Genomic DNA, 24,632 nt, shown 5'->3' on the forward strand with positions numbered 1-24,632 from the left:
TTTATTTGATTTCATTTTGTAATTTGGAGAGTTATCAAGTTGTTAGCCTATAAATAACAACTTGGTTTTTCATTTCTAGCATCTCATTCTAAATTGAAGAGTTCTCTCCTTTCTTTCTTTCTTTCTTTCTTTCTTTCTTTCTTTAGTTCTTGAGTTGAGTTGACAGCAGATATCCAAGAATTCTATCAGATCCGAGTAGTTCGAGACTGCAGTTCTACCAGAATTAGTAGTTGTATCCTGTTGACACGAATGCTATAGTCTACTTGCAGTTGGTACAAAGCGAATATTATCTTCAGGACAACGCTTACCAGAAGCGTGCCTCGACCACATTTTGAGTCTCCAAAGGTTTTGAAGTTCTTTCAAATCTTTGGTTATTTTCATATCTAAACCTTGTTATACCATCTGACTTTCACTTGAGTTTAAATATTATACATTGAGTGTATTGTTTCTAATAATTGAGATGTAATCAATTTGCTAGTGTATTCAATTCTATATATACTATTTTCCCCCGACATACAATTAATTTTAATGTCATATGTTCGATTTCACGCTTCACATATTATAGAAAATTATTATTATTATTATTTATCTACAATTTCCTTTAAAATAAAACTGTTATATTAACCATCATGGATTGACCTAGTGGTAAATAAGGAAACATGCCTTAGATAAAAGACTAAGAGATCATGGGTTCAATCCATAGTGGTAAGCTGGTTCAAATATACACAAATATAAATAATAATAATAATAAAACTGTTATATTCATACAAGCGAGAAAATTAGTAGAATAAAAATGACTTGTCAATATCAATTACATGATAATTTGCATTTCTTACCGCTATGTTTACTTAATAGCACTAATACATAATTCATTTTATCTTATAAAGATGGTGAGATTTTCCATCTTTCTAATGCATATCGAATCTTTAATATAACCCTTTAAAATGGTGTCCCTCTTTACGTTCACCAATCTTGAATTGATTTTTTTTTTTATCGTATCCGTTTGGGTTTTATAAACTTTGATACCATATTAAATAAATATATGGTGTATCTTCATTCCCCAATACATCTCTTATTTCTTAACTTTTTTTTTTGTTTATATTTATCGTGCTTTTGTTTTCTTTAATTTCTCATATTTTTCCCTATTTGATTAGGTTTGTATAATAAGATTGAGGCTTAGTTTTGATAGTAATCAAGTTAATTAGAACATCAATCAAGTGGACGATACTCTTTTCATACAAATCACTTTACTACAAATAACGACTATTTAAATATTTTTCAATATGAAATTTGAATTTTTTTTTTTTTTTTTGAAAAATAGCAATCGGTAAATATTGTACTATCAAACATTCAACCCACCACAATAAATAAAAATTTAAACGAATATCTTAATATAATCAATAATCAATCACGGATTAAATTAATAATACATTCGAGTATAACCCAGTAAGTAAGGCATTTAAGAGGTCAATGGTTCAATTCCCTTTCATCTACCATTATGAACTAAAAAAGAATAAATTAATAGGGTCCGCATTGATGTCGTCATGGACAAGGCCAAATTGTTGTTAATTTTTTTTAATTACATTGATAATGATAAATTAGCCGCTTGTAATTGGTCTTTCAATGGATCAATTGAAAGAATCAAACCACAAACAACACTCTAGTGGCCTCTCAATTATTTGAGCTAAGTCAAATTAATTAGACAAACAAAGCTACATTTTTTTTTTTGATTTGACAACTTGCATATTAATTAAATATTTTCAAATTTCCCCAATCGACAAAAGTTTTTCAGATGCTATTATTTTAATGACTAATAATTTCCAACAGACGACTTTGATATTCAATAACACCGCCTAAAAAAAGTTGTGTATTTAAATTTGCATATAATTTGAAATTTCATTGTTCCGTTTCACAAAAGGTGATTATTTTAAATGAAAAATGGTTAAAAATCAATAATACATAAACATCAATGTCTACCACTGTCTATCGGTTATAGATAGTAATATTCTATTATATTTATAAGTAAGTTGGTTCATTTTCTTATATTCGATAACAACTCTTTGATGTATCATAATTAGATGGAATAAATTTAGACTTAAGTCAACTATTACTTGAGTAGAGTTTTTGACATGCTACGATGTTTTTAATTAATAATTTTAAAAATTAAAGTGTAAAATTCAATGTAGGGCCTTGCTCAATTTTTTCTTTGAATTTTAATTTTGGTTTAGAATATGAGAATTCAACCAACCAATCCTATGATCTCAAAGATAAAACAATTTTCCAAATTATAATACTTAACATATGAACTGTGGTTTATAATTTCTAACATTCTATGGTAGGACTATAATTAGTCAAGCTTGAAAATAAGTAGATTACCTTAGCTTCCCATAAACATTTGAGACTTTTAATTTTCATTGGGTAGTAATAGTCGAGGTTTATTATTATTATTATTATTGTTGTTGTTGTTGTTATTATGTTGATTTAATATTTGAGATTTGAATGCCGGGTTCTTCCATCTTTTTGTATAAATTCTGGTTAAATACCAAACTAACACAATTTAGTCTATTAATTATTTAGTCTATATGCATACCAAGTAGGGGGTCTAATGGACCTACAAATCATGGGCTCCAACGATATGAGATTAACTGGCTAAACTTTTTAACCTAATTAACCAACATTCATTAACTACCGGGTCACTCCACTAAAATCCAGTAGTTGCACTCCCTTCACTATAGATATAATTGTGTCCACTCGATATAACCATAATTAGTAAGTCAACCCTTCACATTTTGTTCGTAATAACGGTTGCGTCAAAAGCTGTTTTATCCCAGAGATTACATCTTGATCCTTAAGTCCCACTGATCCTCTAATGAACAATTGGTTTGTGATCCAATCACTAAACAGAGTCCTTCTCGGGCCAATGAGAGGGTGGGGCCCATTGTTCAAGACCCAGAATCAGTACTTAAGGGAACGACCTCTCTACTATCCCTAAAAGTAGGTAAGAGTGAATTCATCTTGCACCCTATGTCCCCAGCTATCTACCTGATCTTACCCCTGCAATGGGAGGCTTATTGAGTAGACACTGTTGAGCCAACCCTCATCCATGCAAATCTAAGGACAATCCCAAATATACAGGAGTTCATAGTTAGCTTAATGTTAAGGTCAAGTTACCTAGGTCATCGCTTTGAAATAATTAGTCTTAAACAATAAACAATGTTATAAAGTAAGAGTGACTAATTTCTTGGTCCAATCTTATACAAACTCTTTGTATAGGACGCCCCCACTCATATGTCTCCACATGAACGAATCAGGATCAATTGTAACACCTACAAAGTGAGTTGTTTCCGATAGTGTCCCCAAAATAAGGTACCCAATCTTATTTGTATACTATAGATCATTCTAACTATCGACTTGAACTTGATCAATTCTTATGTCTCCACATAAAGTTCAAGTACTCATGTAATAGCCATGGATCTTAGTTTATTGGATTTAGGTTATTTCTAAAACGAAATAAGCAATTCATGCATACAATAACAACTTTATTGAATCAAACTTCAATAACATCTATATTGATTAACAGAATAAATTTATTGTTTACAAATCACGAGTTTTAGAACATAAAACCCAACACGAACAGCTTCCCAGATCTATATATTGTTGCTTGATGTGTTTTTGAATGTATGATTTTGTTATTTTTCTGTTGAATGCGTTGAATATATTATCTGACGCTTAGAACGAACAAGTATGGAGGTCTCACTGTTATATGCCTTGAATATGTATTCATATTTATGTTATTTAAGTTACTCATGATTTTGACCATAAGGTTTATGGAAGTATACTGTATAAACTCTTTAACCCTAGAGCCGTCTCTAATATGTTCTCTACTAGTAAATTGTTCTCCCTCTATCAAATGAACGTAACTAACACATTGTTCATGAATCTCGTAAATCTCGATGTTGATTCTGTACTATTTTACGCTTTCTATTTTCTTTATTTATCAAATTCAATTGCAATTCCACTCCATAAATACCAGCAGAAGGCGATTGAAATATTCAAAATAATAGTTTTTCTCTACCAACTACTAAATCATTGTTACTTTGATAAAAAAAAAGTTTTTGAAAGTACAAATAAATAGTTAATTCAATTTAATAAATTGTTACTGGGTAATTTTGCCAAGTTTTTTTTTTGAAAAAATTAATTAATTTAAATCATAAATTTTAAATAAATAATTAAACTCTATTACTAAATTATTTGTTATGGTTAATTTTATAGGACAAATTGAATTTAAAGATAAATTACCCAAATTTTGGCCAAAAAAATAATCAATTTTTGTAGTAGAAATGAAATAAATATAAATCAAATTATTCACATATTAATCTAAATTTAAATATTCAATTTAAACATATTAATTATCTTGACCAATAAACCACCAAACTTAAAATTTGAATATAATATTTATATAATAATAATAATAACTACAACAACATAACATTAAATAATTATATTAAATAAATAAATAGAGAGCCATGGCGAGGATGGGGAATCTCCATCCCCGTTTAACTCACGGGAAATATGTTTCCATCACTTCCTCCCCATTCCCTGCTTAATCGAGGAATCCCCATCTTGGGAGGCCCATCCTATAAACAAATTGGACATCTCTAAGTGGAAGTAACATTATAGGGATGAACACACATGATCTTTTGGACTTCTTGAACTGATACTATATTAAATCATTGATTAACTCAAAAATTTAAATTTACGATTGAAGGTAATTTTAATATTACATCATCTAACATTGTGATTGCAATGGATGATACTTGTCATGTCATGTTGAAATTTTTATTGGAAAATACATAGGTCCTCGAATTTTTTGTTTGGTCTTAATTTTCCTTCGAAAAATGAGCTCCCCCGACGCCTAAATCGAAGATAAGATGTTTAAAGATTATGACATTTGAATGTTTTTGTTTTATTGTAGGATGTTGTTTGAAGATGAGGATGGACGATTGTTCAAGATGTTGTGTTCTAGACGTTGTTTTCTTTTCTGTATTTATTGACGTTGTTTTTATTTTATTTCTTTCATGTATTTCTGAAAACAAATTTCTTTTATTTAGTATCGACTTTGTTTTATTGTAAGGTCTTGTAACTTTTCATTTATTTATTATAGTATGGACTTCGTTTTCTTTGTTTTATTTATTATGTGAATCTATTTGAATTGGTTAATGATGCTTTACAGGTTATTCAAATATAATTTTAAAATATTACAAATTTTGAATTAAAAAATTTTAAAAACCAATGTTCAACCAATGAAGGAACTCCCCTATGCATAGAATAGCACATCGGGAGTTTCCATAACTCCCGAAGAATAAAACAGGGCTTCGGGAGTTGTCCTATAACTCTCGATGCATAGGATAAGCGTCGTCCGACGCTTTATTCTATATGTCGAGAGTTCCAGGACAACTCCCGACACCCTATTTTATGCGTCGGGAGATCCTCTTCTGACGAATTTTCCCGACCAGACTCCCGACGATCAATCTGTCATCGGGAGATGATCTTCCGATACAGTTTCCACCATTTTCTGATTTGGGGTGTCGGGAAAAGTGTAATTTCTTGTAGTGTTTGGTGAAAACCAAATAAGAGGGGTTTTTTTTTTTTTTTTTTTTCCTGTTTTTGTACATGTAACGGAAGCGTGGACATCAGGCTAATCAATGGCACATTATAATTATAATATAATATACTAAATTTGTGCAACAATTTGGTGATTGATACCTCTCGCTAATGTTAAACGTTCCATAAGAGGAAAAGTTACCATTTGGAAGGGTAAAAGTTAAATAATTGATTTACCAAAAAATTTAAACTAATGGTTAAAAGATAAATTTAATATTATAATAATTTGATAACATGAGGTTTCATCTTAATATCAATTGATAATGAGATAAGTAGTCTACATATCTTAGAGGATTCCTTGATTTTTTTAATGTTGAATTCTTAACATGCCCTTTGATCACCATTTTTAGATTAGGTTCCTATTTTTATTTTTTGGATCAAATGCTTATTTGAATTTCAGGCTGATTTGATATCATATTGAATTACCAATTAAACCAAGAAATTAAATTGATGGGATAAAATAAACTTGTCATTATATCAACATTTTAACCATACATATTATATCTTCTTGCCTTTCCACGGTCCAAACAATGTTTGGCGATAAATTTAAAAATTTAATCTTTGAAACAAATATGTACCATGTGTGTTTAACCAAATGAATTATATTTTGATTGACAATATTATATCAATATTTCACAAAAAGTGAAATTAAAACAAACAAGAGTTCTATCTCCAAATTAATGTGATAACTAATCCATGTATCTTATAAAAATTTTGGGGTCAATTTCTTCATCTATTTGATTTAGGATCCTCATAATCTTTGTAAGATACATGCATTTATATATTGAGATGAAACCCATGTTTACTGTTAGGGAACTATAGACGACTTTCCAAATATATCCACAATCGTATCATATTGTCCAATTTTGACACAGTCTTCTTCATGACTTGACTTTTGGTTTCATTCCCAATTTTTATCTAATATGTAAAACTTTATAGGGTTGTTTAGGGTGCTAAGTTGAGATATGGTATCTGAGGTGCAGAGTTGAGTTCATATATCTAGGGTATTTGGTACAGTTTTTTTTAACTCTAAGGCCCCGTTTAGTGACCATTTCGTTTTTTGTTTTTGGTTTTTGAAAATTAAGTCTATAAACACAACTTTGACCTCCAAATTTCTTCATTTATTATCTACTTTTTACCAATGGTTTAAAAAATCAAGTCAAATTTTGAAAACTAAAAAAAGTAAACAACATAGTATTGTGTATACAATCAACAACCCTACTATATACTTTAACAGTTATCAATCTTATAATAGTCGGAAGTGGTTGTTGAAGTTGACTATCAAAGATAATTTTTGCAAGAATTTGTAGTTGAAGGTGGTTTTCAGAACCTGAAGTTGGTCGCCTGAAGGTGGTATTGGAGTTGATCGTCTGAGGTGGTTTTCAGGGTCTAGAGTTGGACGAGCGAAGGTGGTCATCAAAGTTGATCATCGAAGATGATTTTCACCGGAGTTCGCAATCGGAGGTAGTTGTTGGAACCTAAAGTTGGTCACATGAAGGTGGTATTGAAGTTGGTTGTCAGAGTTTTGTCGTCGGATGTGGCTGAAACATGAAGTTGATCTTCAAAGTTGCTCACTCGAAGGTGGTCATAGAAGTTGTTCATTGAAGGTGATTTTCATCGGAGGTTGTCAAAGTTTGTTGTCGGAGGTGATTTCCAAAGCTTGGTCATCAGAGTTGGTCGAGCGAAGTTGGTTTTCTGAGTTGGGTCATCGGAGTTGTCATCGTAGGTGGTTGTCAGAGCTTGGAATTAGTTGCGATATTGGTCACACGAAGATAATCATCAGAGTTGGTCACCGTTGTTGTCATCAGAGGTGGTTGCGGAAGCCCCAAGTTGGTTCCCAGTGTGTGACAACGATAGTTACCAATGAGTGGAGCTATTGAAAACATTGGAAGAAGGGAGAGTTAGGATAAGTTGGGGTGAGTTAGAAAAATATACCTACTCAACTCCACCAATATTTAAAGTTAGTAGACCAAATATTGAGCTCAACTCATGTTAGTGAGCCAAACACTCCGAATATATTACAAATTAGTTACACGTATAATTTATTAGTGGTTAAGATCAGACACTACTTCGTAAAGGCACTCAACATTACGTTTAATTATAGTTAGAAAATAAAAATTTGCAGTTTGTTCAAGATACTAATTATTATATTTGATATTGATATTTTATTAAATTAAATTACATTGACGACCGTCAAGTGTGTGATGCATATAGTAGTTTTTTATTTTACAAATTAGATTGCTTATTATATATATAGTTATCTTTAGTATTAACTAATGTGTAATAGAAGACTTGAGAAGTCAATTCTACATTGTTATAAAATTTTATTGTGTTTATACAATTATGTGATGTTGAGATTAAAATATATCAATCTCCACAACAAATGTATTGCACCTGTTTTATTAATGGGTAGCAAAGAGATCTATCAATCCCATTCCTCTCTCTTTCCCTTAAAATATTTTTTGTCTAAATATTTTTCTTTTCAATATGTTAATCTTTATTTTGAACAACTCTATAAAGATTGTCTTAAGATAATCGAAGAAGAGACAAGAAAGTGACCATTTATATATATATATATATATATATATTTGAACAACCCTTCAAACTTATTGGGCTCTCTAAATTATTAGAGAGCTAGAGTTATCACAGTGTGGTTGAAAATTTTACATAATTAAATGAATGAGAGAAAAGTATTAAAAGTATCTTGAATATGTGTCTAATTAATTATTAAGATAGCGTGGAGTGTATCAAACTACTTACTAATAAGGATAAAAATCTAACGTCTATCGAATCTTTAACGAATAAAAGTTTGTGTCAAGCTTCTACTGTGAATATCCATTCTTATAACACATTAATAGATAACAAAATAGTCTTGCTAGTGAGGTTGCAAGACGGGTGAGAATTAGAAATTTTAACCACAAATATATATTGGAGTTTAATTTTTCCAAATTTTTTTCTTGCCCTAATTTAATAGGATAAACACTTTTTATTTTGTCTCGTGCTTACATTTGCACCACAAAAATATTTGTTATATTACTATATGTTCCCAATTTAAACATTTGAGTTATTATACGCAAGTAAAGCTTTTAATCATTGTACAAACTTTTAAGTATAAGGGTCAAAAGTATATTTTAATTCATTAGTTTAATATCATCATCTAACATACAAAAGAAAAATGTACGTATATGTGTAATTTAAACATAAGAAGAGACATTCCTTAAAACAACAATAATAACAAATATATATCTTAAAAAAAAAAAAAAAAAACAATCTTACATACAAAACATAAAATTCGATGAGCTACATTACATGCATAAACCTATTGGTTACCTACATAATCGAACTAAACACTTTGCGATTAGAAAGCACAATAAAATAAATGAATTCTAGATCATCCTCGCAACATGTCTTTTACTAGAAAGAGAGAGAGAAATTACCGAGGGACTAAACTTGAACATAAACAGTGTATAGAGACCAAAAATGATATTATAACCTACGTATAATATAAACAAAATTAACAACAACGGACATAAATTAAAAAAACAAAACAAACCCAAAAATCAAAACATAAAATCCAACAAGCTACATTACATATAAAGTCATAAACCTATCCGTTATCGACACAATCGAGCCAATTTCTTGATCGGAAAGCCCATTACAATACAATGATTGTTGATGATCATTTGAACATGTTTTTAGCTAGAAATAGAGAGAGAGAGAGAAAAAAAAAAGGAGAGAGTTGACATGTGATGTAGACATGAAGGATATGGTTGTGGGGGTGAGAGAGTTGGTGAAGTTACAATGACAGATTGGGCCACACACTCCAAATGTTCACCAAACTCACACAAAAGCTTTTGATCTTTTTTATCATTTATTTATGTTTTTTGGGGTTTGTTTGATATGAAGTTTAGGGTTTCCTCGTGGGGTTGTCTTTTATGACATGGAAGTAATAACTGAGCTATCAATCCAATCGCCACTCTTTATTATAAGACTCTCTCTATAGAAAGCAAAGAAAAAGAAAGAAAAAGAAAAAGAAAGTTAAGGGTATGGGTACCCTAAATTTCAGAAGGGGACTTTTTTCAAGGACACACTTCCGACACTGAAGATATATTTCGGATTTTACAAATTTTCAGACACAACCATTTTTTTTCTCTCTCTCTCTCTTCAAATTTTACCTAATCCAGGAGTGAGAGAAGGCCACGTTTCCATGATTTGCTGACCGTTGACTGTCCAATCAAAACAATTCATTTCCAGACCCACGCGGCTTCCCGCGAGTGTACGGTCAAACCCTAACATAACTATTAGCTTAAATACTATCGTGGTTGAATAAATTTTCCTCCATATTTATATTGATATTTCTACGAATTTATTATTGACGTAAGCAAGAATTGATATTTTCATTATATCGTTAAAAAAATTTTAGAGGTGAAAGTAAACTTCGTTCGACGGTAATTGGTATGACCTCTTCCATTTGACGTTAAAGGTTCGATCCCTATCATGTAATTATTCTACTAAAATAAATAAATAAATAACCCACGTTAATAATATGAATATATATATATATATACATATATATAAATATTTATTATTTTTTTGTTTTTATAATATTTTTAGAAATATCTATTTATATCGATATGTTTTTAATAATTTCTTAAATTTGAGATTTTTAATTTTTTTTTCTTACATTGACATTTTATATATTGATTAAAACGTCATTTTTTTTAAGTAATTAAGTTTATAAACTTCACTTTCACTTCTAAATTTCTTTGTTACGTTGTGGTTTCCACTCTCTACCAAATGCTTTAAAAAATCACGCTAAATTTTTGGAAGATTAAAAAGTAGCTTTTAGAAACTATATTTGTTTTTAGATTTTGACTAAGAATCCAAATATTTATGAAAGAAATGTGAAACCCCTGGGTAAAAGAAGGAAGAAAATAAGCATAAATTTTAAGAACATAAAACTAAAAATGATGTAATTATCAAATAGGATCTTAATTACTATTTTCATAATGCATGTTTTAGTAATCGTACTCGTACTTTATTTTCCTCATTTTGCAAAATTTTTAAAATTCAATTCATAACATAAACTCTCTTCATTAAGGATAACGAGCGCTCCACACACACACACATTTTGGGTCTAAGCTCTCATCATTTACTTTTATAATTATTTTAATCATGAAATCGTGTACCAAAGTAAGATAGTATTGTCTATCAATATCATTTATATACCTACGATGTTTTCATTTTTCATAGTAAATACAAGACTTTGATATTTATTTATGGTTCCATTCCTCCTACATTTCTTAACTAATTCAACAAATTTAGGATAAATTGGAGTTTTTTTAAACATCTAACATTAAATATAGGAAGTGATATCTTAACTACTAAGTCATATTCATGTTAGCTAAATGAAATAGGGTTGTGCTAATAAATGGAAAGAAAAAAAAACATTTCCGATTAAAAGTATAGTAAATCTAAACCTAACCGAACTCGAAAGTACAAAGATTAAAAGAGAAGTAAAAGGTGGAAGAGGAGTGTAATAGTTGGTGGAGAGTGGGAATAGGTTGGAGAAAGGAAAGTGGAAGTAAGTAAGGGGGGGGTGTGTGTGTGTCATTAAAGGACCCCCCGGGATTCAAGGGGACTGAACCTTTTCTCACTTTGGTCTAAAATTTAAGATTAGAACAGTTCCCAATGAAGGTGCTCTTTGGCCTTTGGGTTGTGGCCGACAGCTATAGGCTGCCCTCTTCTCATTTCTTTCGCACGTGACTCTCTCTCTCACTTCCATAGATGCATGCACATTCCTCATTGCTCTCTCTATTTATAATATATAGTTTTTTTCTTCGTTTTTAGATTTTGAATCTAGTTTTTTTATATTTCAAAATAAATTTAAATTCTATTTTTTATTTTTAAACTTTTAAAAATGTCTGTTTTAGTTCTTAATCTTTTTAAATGATTTTTTTTTGTTCTTACTATTAAGATTATGTTAACTGTTTAAGGATGAGATATGTTAAATGATGAAACTGCATTTAGTATGGATTGAGCAAAATGAAGATGAAATAAAATGTCAAAAACTAATGTGTCAGGATAGTGAACGACTAGAATCTTGAACTCAAAATGACGTTTGAAATCTCCTATAGAGAATTACTAATTTACCACTTAAATCAAATTTGAAACCCTAATTTTTTTTTTTTACCGGGCTAACGTATTTGGTTATCTAGTCATCTAAGAGTACAAGTCATCTCACCACTATGTTTAAGAGTTAATAGAATCTTAATAGTAGGGATCAAAGTAAACAATTTTTAAAGTTTAGGGGACTAGAATAGAAATTTTTGAAAGTTTAGAGACTAAAATAGATCAAGATTCAAAGTCCAATGACGAAAATATAGGATTTAAACCTTTAAAATATTACATTTTTACCTTTTGGGTTTTGTGTTTAATTTTCGTATGGTCTTCATATTTCAAAATAAATGTTGTATTTTTACATCAATATCCTTGAGTATTGACTTTGATTTTCATTTGGTTGCATTGATCTCTAGGGCTTAATGTTTTACACTTTTACGATGTGTTCTTTCTAAGGCATATTTATGGTACTTGATGTTAACTTTCAGTTGAATATTTTAAAATAATTATGATATGAATTTCTTGACTAGTTTTAATAGGGATGGAGAATTAGTGAAATTTTTTTTAAATATATAATTAATTTAATTTTTTAAAATTAATTAATAGTTATTAATATTGAAAATGAGTATTTAGGAAAGTCTAACCTTTTAAAAAAATATTGGTAAAGAAAACTTTTCTGAAAAGAAATAAAATAATTGTCCCTAGGTATCATAAACATTTTGCAATATATTATATGTATACTTAAAATAGTTTTCACTAATTATCCCTAGGTATCAATGAAGCTTCATGAAGTATATTTTTAAAGGAAAAAAAATTTGGTAAACTAAACACTAAACTCGAAATCTAGACACTAAAATGTTGTTTTTTTCAAGTGTTATATAACATAGGACATATTTTTGAAGTAATTTTGAAATTAATTAAAATTATTTTTATCATATTCAAAAATATATTTTGATGGTACAAAAATCGTGTTTAAAAAGTGTAGAACCAAAATTAAGGTCGAAACCATTTAGTTTTTGATTTTTTGTTTTTGAAAATTAAGTCTATAGATACCACTTCCACTTCCGAATTTCTTCATTTGTTATCTACTTTTTACCAATGATTTTAAAAATGAAGCCAAAATTTGAAAACTAAAAAAGTAGCTTTTAAAAATTTGTTTTTGTTTTTTGAATTTTGTTAAGAATTCAATTATTGTATTCAAGAAAGATGCAAATAATTGTAAGAAATTGAAAAGAAATAGACTTAACTTTCAAAAACAAAAAACGAAATAGTTACAAAATGGGGCCTAAATTGACTTTAGAATTGTTGCAGACATGTTAGGAAGTGATTCTAAACTTAACAAAAGTGGTTTAAATCATTTCAAAGTCACTTCCAAACATGTTTTTAGATGAGTTCAATTGTATAGTTTAATGTAGTTTGTGATGACTACGAATATACATATTATATAAGAGGGTTAGATAAATGTTTTCATCGAGTTTTAAGGTTTATGATTTACCATAGTATTAGATTAGGAAGTTATGAGTTTGGACTGATTAAATGTGATTTTTATTGGGATATATTGGTTGAATTGAGTTGGTTAATTATTTTATCCGACTCAATCCAACTCCCTCCCATTGGCGCCCACCATCAGCTACTACCATTGTCACACTCTAATGTCATACTTTTGCGACCAATTCTGATGCACCTCCGTGTGGCCAACTCCAACGATCAACATCGGGCTCCGACAATCATCTCCGATGATAACTCTAACAAAGACTTCCTTCAATGATTAAATTTGGTGACAACCACTTTTAACGACACTGATGTTCACCTCAAGCAACCAACTTTGGTGGATACCACTTCTGATGATCAACCAACTACTTCTTCACAATCTCACCACAGTCTAGGAAAAAGTATTGTTTGTGTCTACATGTTATGACTTACTAGCTTGATAATCTTTTCTTAATGAACAATATTTTTTTTGTATGCATGAAATCGACTCATTGTTGACCATGTTTATATATATGTATATTGTGAACATGTAAATATACCGCTTATGACAGTCTTTTTTTGTGCATGTTCAACTCACACGTTCCATGGTTGTTAAAATATTATAGGGTAGTTGATTATATAAATAATAATATTTTGTCTACATCATGTGCAATAGTTACATACAGAAAATAATAAATATTTTGTTTTATTGAGTTCACATATTAAATGAGTGTTAAAAATTTAGGAAAGTATGTGTGTAGTTGAATGGTAGAACAAAAAAAATTAAAAGGAAAAACAAAGGAAAAACCCCATAAAAAATACAAAACTTCACCATATACTCATAACTCAACTCTACATCTCAAACAAAAATAATTATTACCAACTTAGCTCAACTTTACACTTAAAAAGTAGACAATTATTACCAACTCAACTTGATCCAACTCTATGCACCAAACACGCTGTTAGAGATTTACTGAATACATCATTATAAGTCCAAGATTGTATTTTGATTGTTTTAAAATTTAGATGCTTTAATATTACATATGAGATTGAAAACTTATTAACACATTTTTCTAAATTGAAAAACTAATTATAGCAATCCTCTAAATTTAGGGACTAAACAATTCTGAGTGATTTGAAAGTTGTTCAAGTATAAGTTAATTGCTTTTTAAAAGATAGTAAAAGGTTAAATCTTTTCTAAAAGTTGTTTTTGTTTAATTTATTCTCATGAATAGCTTGTTTTCAAAAATAGGTGGGAATGGTTGCTTTTTCAATACTTGAATATGAGTTTATAACAAACAATAACTTTGTAAATATTTTTGTTTATTTTCGTGTGATTTTGTCGGATAATTATTTGATATTTTTTAAGATACGAATCATTTCAACATGTTTTGTTCTCACTGACATGCTTCCTAGACAAATTTACAAGAGGTCATGCAACATAGAATTGTTCAAAGCTAAGTACACTTAATTTTGGAATTTGATGATTGAGTCATCGAAAAGGAATGTGTAACTTTCAATTTTTATAAGTCTTTCTTAACCATACTTTTTCAATACTTGTTGGTATGAATAGTAACTTTCAATTCATATAAGTCTTTCTTAACCATACTTCCATATTTTCAAGATATCTCTCGTTCAAGTGTGATTTCGATTCATTCATATACTTCACTTAAATTCGATCAAACATTACATTAAGAAAGATAAAATCCTTACAAACAAAGGGTAAATAAACAAACATTTTAAAAAAATAAATAGTTACTCAATTTTGGGAACTAAAACATTACAGCGAAAGATAGATTTTTTTTTTCTTTTTTTTTCTGAGTTCATATAATATCCTTACCCACTTTTTATTATGATAATGGAGAAAAACTACCTTAACCATGGTTAATTTTCTAATTTTTAATCATTACATGAACATTATCGATAGACTTTGAAATGACGAAACTAAACCTGTTTTAATAGATTTATTTAAATTGCTTGCAATGATTGAATGAGAAGATCAGGATTATTTTTAAAACAATTTACTTTAACAAAGTTAAATAAATAATAAAGTTTATTATAAATGGCTAAGTATTGTTATTTTCTAATATTTTTTAGTACGACAAAGTATTATTTTATATAGTTTTCTTTGGGGGTGAATATATTTTTGTGCCTATCATGTCACCTAGATAAATTTTGTTATCTTGGTTGTGATGAACAATTTATATATTTAATAATTAATAGGTCAAAATTTTAAATGAAGGAACATCTGAAATTTATGGAACTCCTGTGTAATTGAAGCCTTAATTTATATGTAATAAATAAAGACATGTCAAGTCAGGTGTCGACTTATGAAAATTTTAAAATATTTTTTTAAATAAAATAAAAAGACAAATACTCACGTATACTCTAAAGTTTAGGAGTTGTATCGATTAATCTCGAATATTAATTTAAACCCTAAACGTTAATAGATGTATCAACTCATATCCTCTAAATTTCATTCAACCAATATTGTATGAAACTTATAATTTAAGTCAATTTTGTAAATAAAAATATACGAGAGGAGATTTTGTAAACTCTTAAATTTGTATAAGTCCACGAATTTAGACCTTTCATTATGATTATCTTTTTGAAAATCATCCATACATTAATTTTCAATACGTATATAGACTTCTTCAAATATTGGTTCTACAAAATATTATATTAGAGTAAACGCATGGACGATTTTCGAAGAAAATTTTGTTTAAGAGTCTAATTTGATTCATTCATGAAAGTTTAGGAATTTAATTGACACAATTAAATTTCAAACAAATTTTTCTAAAAGGAGCATAATGAGAGGGTATAAATGGATACATTTACAAAAATTCAAGGTTTAAATTGATACAATTAACAATTTAAATTGATAAGAACCCAAATTTAAGGGTATAAATTTATATTATTGCTAAAATAAAATAGAACTTCGAAATTTTATAGAATCAAACTAAAATTAACATGAAAGATCCGAATCATAATAGAATGCATCAACTTAATTGAGATATCCAGTAATTTCTTATCTTGATGTCTTGTTAAAAAAAATAGAATTTAACCCTACTCTTTAATAATGATCCAAGGCTCTCAAGAGACAAACCTTTTCAAGCATTATTTATACATAAAACAAAGGTAAACATATTCTTAATTAAAGAGAAAAGTTTAATTTTTTATATCTTATATTAAATATTATTCCAAAACACAATTAGATGTAATAAATTAATATGAGTACGGACATATACTTTTATGGTACTAATTTAAGTTATTTAACTCTGCGTTCATGTTAAGTAGATTTAAGTGTTTTTTTTTTCTTCCACCAAGATTTTCTGATGGTTGATTCTTCTATTTATTTAATTATGGGACCCTTATCAATTATATAAAAGTAGAAAATTAAAAAAGGCCACTCACCAACTCAAGAAATTAATTACAATTGGAATGTGTGTATTTTTCAATCATTTTCTTATATTTCTATACTTTGTTTTATAAATTAATCTTTAAAAATAAACTATATAATTTAGAAGGTGAGCTTTCTATAGCCCTTTTGTTTCATATTTATTCATTGAATAATCACTTAAGCATTTGGTGATGTAAAGTTTGTATTATATGATATAAATACATCTTTTGTTTCATATATTACATGTTTTTTTTAATGTTTGTGCAGAACATTATAAATAAAAGTTGAAAACGTGCAATGATTTTATAGTCTCTTTTTCTGAAACTAATCATCACCAAAAATCTAAAATAATTTATGCGATTTCACTAAAGCTATTTATTTATTTATTTATTATTAGAGAAATATTACAATCATCCTAATTACAACATAACTTTGATTTAGTATACTAATTAAGTGTTAATCAGATTCTTAACATGCCTCTTAAGATTGTGCATCTTTTAAGTTCATCATTTCTTTTTATTCAACCAAACACCTATTTAAATTTTATGAACTTTGATACCATATTTGATAGTATAGGGTTCCATCTCAAAATTAATTAACAATGTGAGGTGTGGCTTATTTATCTTATAAGGAGCGTGAGATCCATTGATTTTTATTTTTTTTAATATGGGATTCTCAACACGTCCGATCTAAATAGACCAAAGAATAACAATATTATAAATATAAGTTCTAGATTTTGACGATTATGATCATTTGGAAATAATGAGATTTTGTTCGACAAGTTATTTTACAAAACAATTGTTCAAAGTGAGCATAGTTGGTGATAATTAGTATGTATTTTTTTATGTCGGAGGTTGAAAGCTTCATACTCCACTTATTGTACACACTTACTATTGAAGTACTTAAAAAAAGTTCACATACATATTGTTTTTTAGTTAAATTACAAGTTTAATCTATGAACGTTCAATTTTGTATCCAACAGGTGATCATTTTTCTTAAAAAAGAAAAAGGAAAGTTGGAATCAGGAGGTGCACCCAGATATCTCAACTAGGTTGACACATCTTTAGTACCCTCATCATCTCAAACCCAATAGCATGAAATGTTTTTCTATAAAAATATATAATTACATAGAAGTCTGAGAGGCAATAAAGAAAAATGCAGATGTATAGGTTAAAGAAAAGTCTTCCGATCCAACAGGTGATTACCGAATTTTAAAAATTTTTAATAAGTCATTCAACTTTTTTTTTAACAAGATAGTGAAGAGAGAGAGAGGGATCAGTAGGTGCACCCCGAACATCTCATCTAGGTTGACATATCCTTAATGCCCTCATCATGCCCTAAACTCAAAAGAGATAGAGATCCATTGCCATAAAAATGTAAGTACAAGAGAGCTTGATTATAACAAGTAATGGAAAGCAAACACAACATAAAGGAGAGGCTAGAAGAAAGCCCTCCTAATTAAGTGTGATGGTAGATAAATCATAATTACAAAAGAGAGATGATTTTTGGATCATCCAACTTTCAATTTTGTGCTTAACAAATCTTTGAATTTCTAATTTAGTATCTAACAGATTCTTGACCTATTTAATATTTTTTAAAATTTGTAGATCTTCTAAAATCAAAAGTTTATAATTTTATTAGATAAGAAAACTATTTAAAAAAAGTAGATATATGAAAAGCCTAATAGATAGAAAAATTCAAAAAATTCAAAAACCTATGAAACGATTTTAAAAGGAAACTGAATAGACACAAATCAGAAAATTTACATACAACTTATATAGTTTAACCTTATTTCTTTTAACATTTCGTTTAGATAAACAATTGAGAAAAATTTAATGAATAAAAATTAAGATCGGAAGTTTTTAAAAGATCAACATATATTATTTTTAGAGAGAATTGAAAAAAAAAATGAAAAAGAGAAGAAGAAGAACTTGACCTACTTTCTCACAAAATGACATAACCCAATATTTTCAAAATTTGCACAACTTTATACTTTTACTTTTTTAATTTTCCAAGGTCATGATTAAATTTCATGCTTATAATTTGGCTTCTTATGAACATATAAGAAAGCAAATACACAAAATTCAATGTGGGTGTTGAAATTCAAAACAAAGCTAGACAACCTCCACAATTTGGCATTCATTGGGAAATTGATTTAGAAGTTTGCTTGCTTAAACTTATTTATTAATCATATTTAGTATGTTCAATAATGTAAGCATAATGACATTTTATAGGAAGTTTGCTGAGATGATTAGTGTTTTGTTGTATTTAGGGTGTGGTGGAAAAATCCATTGATAATTTGTTTGAAAATTTTCAAATTTCTTGTTTTAACCTGTAAATTGTGTCAAATTGAACTTATTTCAATCTTTACCAATAATTACTTTCTCTTAAATATTTAACAAAAAACTTGGAAGGAATAGTTGTTAATTAATTCATATGGTGATGAGTAAATGTCTATATAGTAAATATATTTAGAGGTTGCCTACCATTTATATTGTAATAATTTTGTATTATCAATTAACTTTAAAAAAATATTAATTTTTACACTTTTTAGCCACATTGGCATGAGAAACTAAAATATACTTTTTATGTCAAAGTGAGTTTGACACAGTAATATTGACATAACCTCTTTTCTAAAAGTCAAGGTTCAATTCCTCACCATAATTGTGGTACAAAAGAAATATTTTTTTTACAAAAAAAAATTGTTTAATTTTGTATAAGACTTAGATGTTCTTATAAAGTAATTAAGGACAACGATTAGATGCATCATAGACGGTATCTAATTCATTTCGTGCATTCTTTTCTTTTACACAAAAATATAAAAACAATTATTTTTAAAAAAAAATTAGTTGCCACTTAGCAAATTTTTTTCGGACAATTACTTGAATTGCATAAAGATAGGTGTCGCCTAGACAAACTCAAGTTTTTTTCCATAAAGTAAAGAACTTTAGATTAAAAAATATTAAATATATGTAGTAATTCAAACACAACCCAATGGAGGATGTTAAATAATTTAACATCTAGCTCGTAGATTCATCATTTTAAATCGTTTAATAAAACAACTTCTTAGAGAAAAAAAAAAAAGGTATATGATAGAGAGATCATCAGTAAGCACATCCAAACATCTCAGTTAGTTGACACATTCATAACACATTTATCATACCCCAAATCTAAGATGTATTAAGTATAAGAGGAGTTAGAGAAGAGCTCAAAATCAAAAGTATATACAGACAAAGGAGAGACTAAAAAAAATTCTTCTAATTAAGCGAAATAGAAGATGCATCATAACTACAAAAACGAGACGATTTTGTGTATGAAGAAGCAGCTAAATTGATTATACATATCTTCCCAAATATGAGAAGGCAACTTTTCAAAATTTTGAAAAGATTTAAACCCAACCAAACGATTAATAATGTTGGAGTGAAAACTTTAACATGCCCTCTATTTTCATTCTAGGTCTAGATAATTCTGTTATTGCTTATTAAGTTAAATATAGTTATTTTTCTTCAATTTACCCTTTTTTTTTTTTTTTAATAAAAGGATCAATGTGATCAATAGGTGCATTCAGACATCTCAACTAAGTTGAACACCTTTAATCAATCTCATCACATCCCAAAAGCATATATTCATTAAAAAAAAAAAAAAGTACAGATTCAAAGCTAAAAAGAAGCTCAATATTCAGTAATATAAATAGGAATAGAATAGAGAAAAGTCATTCAATTGAAACCAATAGTAGATACATCATAGTTACAAGAAAGAGAGGATTTAGAATACGAAAGATCAGTTAAATATATTAGGTACTTACTTTGACACACCATAAAATAGATCATTAGAGATAAGATTAGTTATGACATAAAATTAATTAATTTAAATGGGTTGCAAGTTGAACTTGGAATTAGGGAGTTTCCTTGGTTGAATTTGGGAAGAGACAAACAGCAAAATAAGGGCAGTTGGCCAAAGGAACCATTAGATGGCCACTAGGATGAAACAAGACAAAAAAGAGGGTCCATTGATCCACCTCCCACTTGCTTGATTATTATTATCTCTTCTTTAATTTAGTTTATTTGTTTTTTAAAGTTTTTTTAATGTTGAAAAAAAAAAAAAAAAAAGAAGAAAACCTCCCCCCACTTGTCATATATTTCAATAAAAACCCAAGTTTGTGGTCAAACTTGTTCCCCTAAACCATGGTTTTAGGCTTTTCAATGTATCAAAGTTCCAAAACCAACAACAAGAATAACATCTTGATTATCATTTCATATTGCATCTTTGTTCCCTACAACCACATTTAATGAAAAAAGATGACAAATTGAGTGAACTTCTTACTTTTGCCTTATGATTTGATATATATTTTCTTTTCAAAAAAAAATTATGCGTTTATTTTATTAAAGATGATGATTGAAACATTTGAAAAGAAAAAGAAATGAAAATTTTATTTTATTAAACAATGAAATAAAATAAATTTTGTGCATATATGGTACTATAGATTTTGATGCAGAATTTTGTATGGACTCTTAGAGTATACTTAATCTTATATATAAAATCTTATCACACACCACATGCCTTTATTGAAAAATAAATAAAATCTTACTTAACTTTTATTGTTAATTTAGATCTTATAATAAAATCCACATTATTGAAACGGAAAGGTTATTCAATGAGAGTATCATTTAAGTAAAGAAGAAAATTTTATATTTAAATAAATACGTTTAATAGGTAGCTAAATACCATTTCACATATTTCAATCACTTCAATGGTCATATGACTTAATCTAATTTTGGAGTTCGGGAACACAAAATTAACCAAAGTGATTTCAATAATGTTCTTATTTAGTTCATAATTATTCTTGTCATTTTATATATATATATTAAAAAAAACACACAAGATTGAAGTTAGCTAGGGAGATTTGAACCTTCAACATCATAGAAAGTAATTCAGATCAATTATGGTTGAGATCATTAGTTGTCTTAGTGGTATAAAAGAAACATGAATTTAATAAATGATTTAAAGAGATTGTGTTTAATTCAAAGTGACCACCTATCTACAAGTTTTTTATACCAAAATACTATATAGTTAGGCAGATTGTCCCGTAAAATTAGTCTAGATATACGTAAGTTAACTCTAAATATATATATATATATATATATATATACACACCACTACCATTGAGCTAGAGATCTAACCCTAATTTTGGAGGGGAAAAAAGTTACCCCAAAGTGGTTTCCAAAACACTACTTTACTTTGAAGCATACATAATCGCGTTTGTTCCACGCTCAACAAGTGAGAGTAGTTTTCTTAGGACGTGAAGACCAATAAGAAACAAGATTTATTTTTTAAAAAAAATTAGACCAATTAATGAATTTTTCATATAAATATTCATAGACTTTTTAGCCTGAGAGAAATGACTGCGTTTTGAGTCTCTCTCTTTCCTTTCCTCTTTGGCTATTTTTCCATTTCCTCTCATCTTCTCTAAATTTCTCTCTATTCCTTCATTTTTCTTCTTCATTTTGATCTTGTTTTCTATTTCCCTTTCTGGGTTTTTTTAAAAATTATATTTTTTTAAAAGGGTTTATTAAATTTTTCTTTTTTTAGCAATTTATTTTTTGAATGTATGATGGCTGGATTGGATTTAGGGAGTCGATATCTAACTCACCTTCAAACGCCAGTAGACGATCTAGTAAATCGTAGTGGCCATTTCTCCTCCGGTGACCACCAAGACGATGACGATCCCCACCAAGCCCTAGGCGGATCGGGGGACGTCGTTGGCCGCCGCCCGCGCGGTCGGCCACCCGGTTCCAAAAACAAGCCAAAGCCGCCGGTAATCATCACCCGTGAGAGCGCCAACACGCTACGTGTCCACATCTTAGAAGTCGGCAGCGGCTGCGACGTTTTCGATTGCGTCGCTTCCTACGCCCGCCGACGACAGCGTGGGATCTGTATTTTGAGCGGTAGCGGTAACGTCACGAACGTCGGCCTTCGCCAGCCAGCAGCGGCAGGGGCGGTGCTGACACTTCAAGGGAGGTTTGAAATTTTGTCGCTTTCCGGATCGTTTCTGCCGCCGCCAGCTCCACCGGGTGCCACGAGTTTGACGATATTTTTAGCTGGAGGGCAGGGGCAGGTGGTGGGAGGGACGGTGGCCGGGGAATTAACGGCGGCTGGGCCGGTGATTTTAATTGCAGCTTCATTTACTAATGTGGCGTATGAGAGATTGCCATTGGATGAGGAGGATCAGCAGCAAGCTCCGGCAGGCGGCGGCGGAGTTGGTAACAACAACAACAATAATCCATTTCAAGACCCATCAAATTCAGGGCTTCCATTCTTGAATCTGCCACTCCATATGCAAAACGTTCAACTTCCACCCTTTTGACAAATTACAATTATTCAGACCCTCAAAATTGGATCCAATTGATGGTTTGAAATCCCAAAAAAAAAAAAAAAAAAAAAAATCATTAAGAACAGCCCATCAAATCTCTTGCAGTGATTAGATTGGAGAGTCCAAAAAAAAAAAAAAAAAGAAGAAGAAAAATTGGAGATCAGATTGACTAACTGGTTTGAAAGGTCAGCCATTGAATCTTCTTATGAACCCTTATTTTTATAAATTCTCTCTTAACTCTCTATTGTTAATTACATCTATTTTCCTTCTTCTTCTTCTTCTTTCTTTTGTGGATGTTTATTGTATACTTTAGCTTTCTCTTTTTTAATTTAGGAATATCTTTTTATTATATATAAATATAATTTCTTCTTCTCCTTGTTCTCTTGCTTTTGGGGTTTGGGATCTATATATGATTTATAGAAGAAATTCTATCTCATGGGTGTTTTTGTAATAAGGGGAAGAAAGAAATTTCTCTATATAATTATATTTGGATTTTTCAGTTCATTTAAAGATTGAATTTTTCTTTTAAGTATATATATATATATTTGAGTGGTTTTTTAAATTAAAATGGAATATTGTTTTATGGGATTGTGTGGGATTGTGTTCCCTTTCTCTAACTCCTAGGTTTTGTCTGCATGAAAAAATTATCATAAAATTGAGTTATATATATATGTGTGTATATGTTTGGGTTTTGACAAAAATTGGGTGTGTTTTAATTTTGATAATATACCTAAAACAAAAAAATGTAAATTAGTGTTTGAGCCTTAGACTTTATTTTGGATTCCTTTAGCTTCAATTGATGAAATTTTTTACTCATGTTTTCTTTTGATCAAATTTGGAGGTTATTGTTGTTTTGAGATTAAATTTATAGGTTTTTTTTACATAAGAAAAACAAAGGAAATAGCTACATAAATAGGTTAGACATTAATAAAGTTTTTAATAATTTGTTAATGAATGTAGAGAGAGACCAAGCAGTAAATGATGAAAAACAAATTAATTAAACAACCTTAAAAATGTTCAATGTTTGGACATACGTATATGCCTTAAATTTATCATGAATGAGAGTAGTTAAGCTGGAGTTACTATTATACTTTATCTTTCTCTATGTATTTTTTTAATTGTTTATTAATTAAATATTTTATAAAGTAGATAGCTTAGTTTGTTTGATGTTTCAAAGATTAGGTAGAGGAATTAATAAAGGTTTTTTTTCTTAACTATATAGCTCAATCTAAGGATTCTTTTGGATAAGAGTTATGTTTTGTTTTCTATATTTTTTATAAAATAACCTTGTTATGAACAAGTTGTTTATTTTATAATTTATGTTTTAAAATTATTTTCAAAAACTACGTTAAAGTAAAGTTTAAGTCCCTAAATTAGTTTTTAAAAAATGTCTAATTGAATATTTTGATTTTAATCACTACTTACTTGAATTTTCAATTTTGTGTCTAATAGTTTCTTGCATTTTATTTGATATTTTTTTAAAAATTTATCAACTTATTAAACACAAAAGTAAAAATTTAAATTTTTATTGGACATTAAATTAATTTGTTTTTTTAATAAATATGTTTTTTTTTTTTAATTTTCAAAATGTCAAGAGGATCTATTAGA

The 24,632-nt window shown here is 28.8% G+C and overlaps 1 protein-coding gene across 1 annotated transcript; it reads left to right on the plus strand.

The window, feature by feature from the left end:
• The first annotated feature begins 22,134 nt into the window (after positions 1-22,134).
• LOC120091768 (AT-hook motif nuclear-localized protein 23-like) lies at positions 22,135-23,354 on the plus strand. Its single transcript, XM_039049890.1, has one exon. The coding sequence runs from the start codon at positions 22,263-22,265 to the stop codon at positions 23,016-23,018; it is 756 nt and encodes a 251-aa protein (XP_038905818.1). The 5' UTR covers positions 22,135-22,262; the 3' UTR covers positions 23,019-23,354.
• Positions 23,355-24,632: the final 1,278 nt, after the last annotated feature.

This window comes from Benincasa hispida, chromosome 11 (genome assembly GCF_009727055.1).
Source record: "Benincasa hispida cultivar B227 chromosome 11, ASM972705v1, whole genome shotgun sequence".
In the NCBI taxonomy this organism is placed as follows: domain Eukaryota; kingdom Viridiplantae; phylum Streptophyta; class Magnoliopsida; order Cucurbitales; family Cucurbitaceae; genus Benincasa; species Benincasa hispida.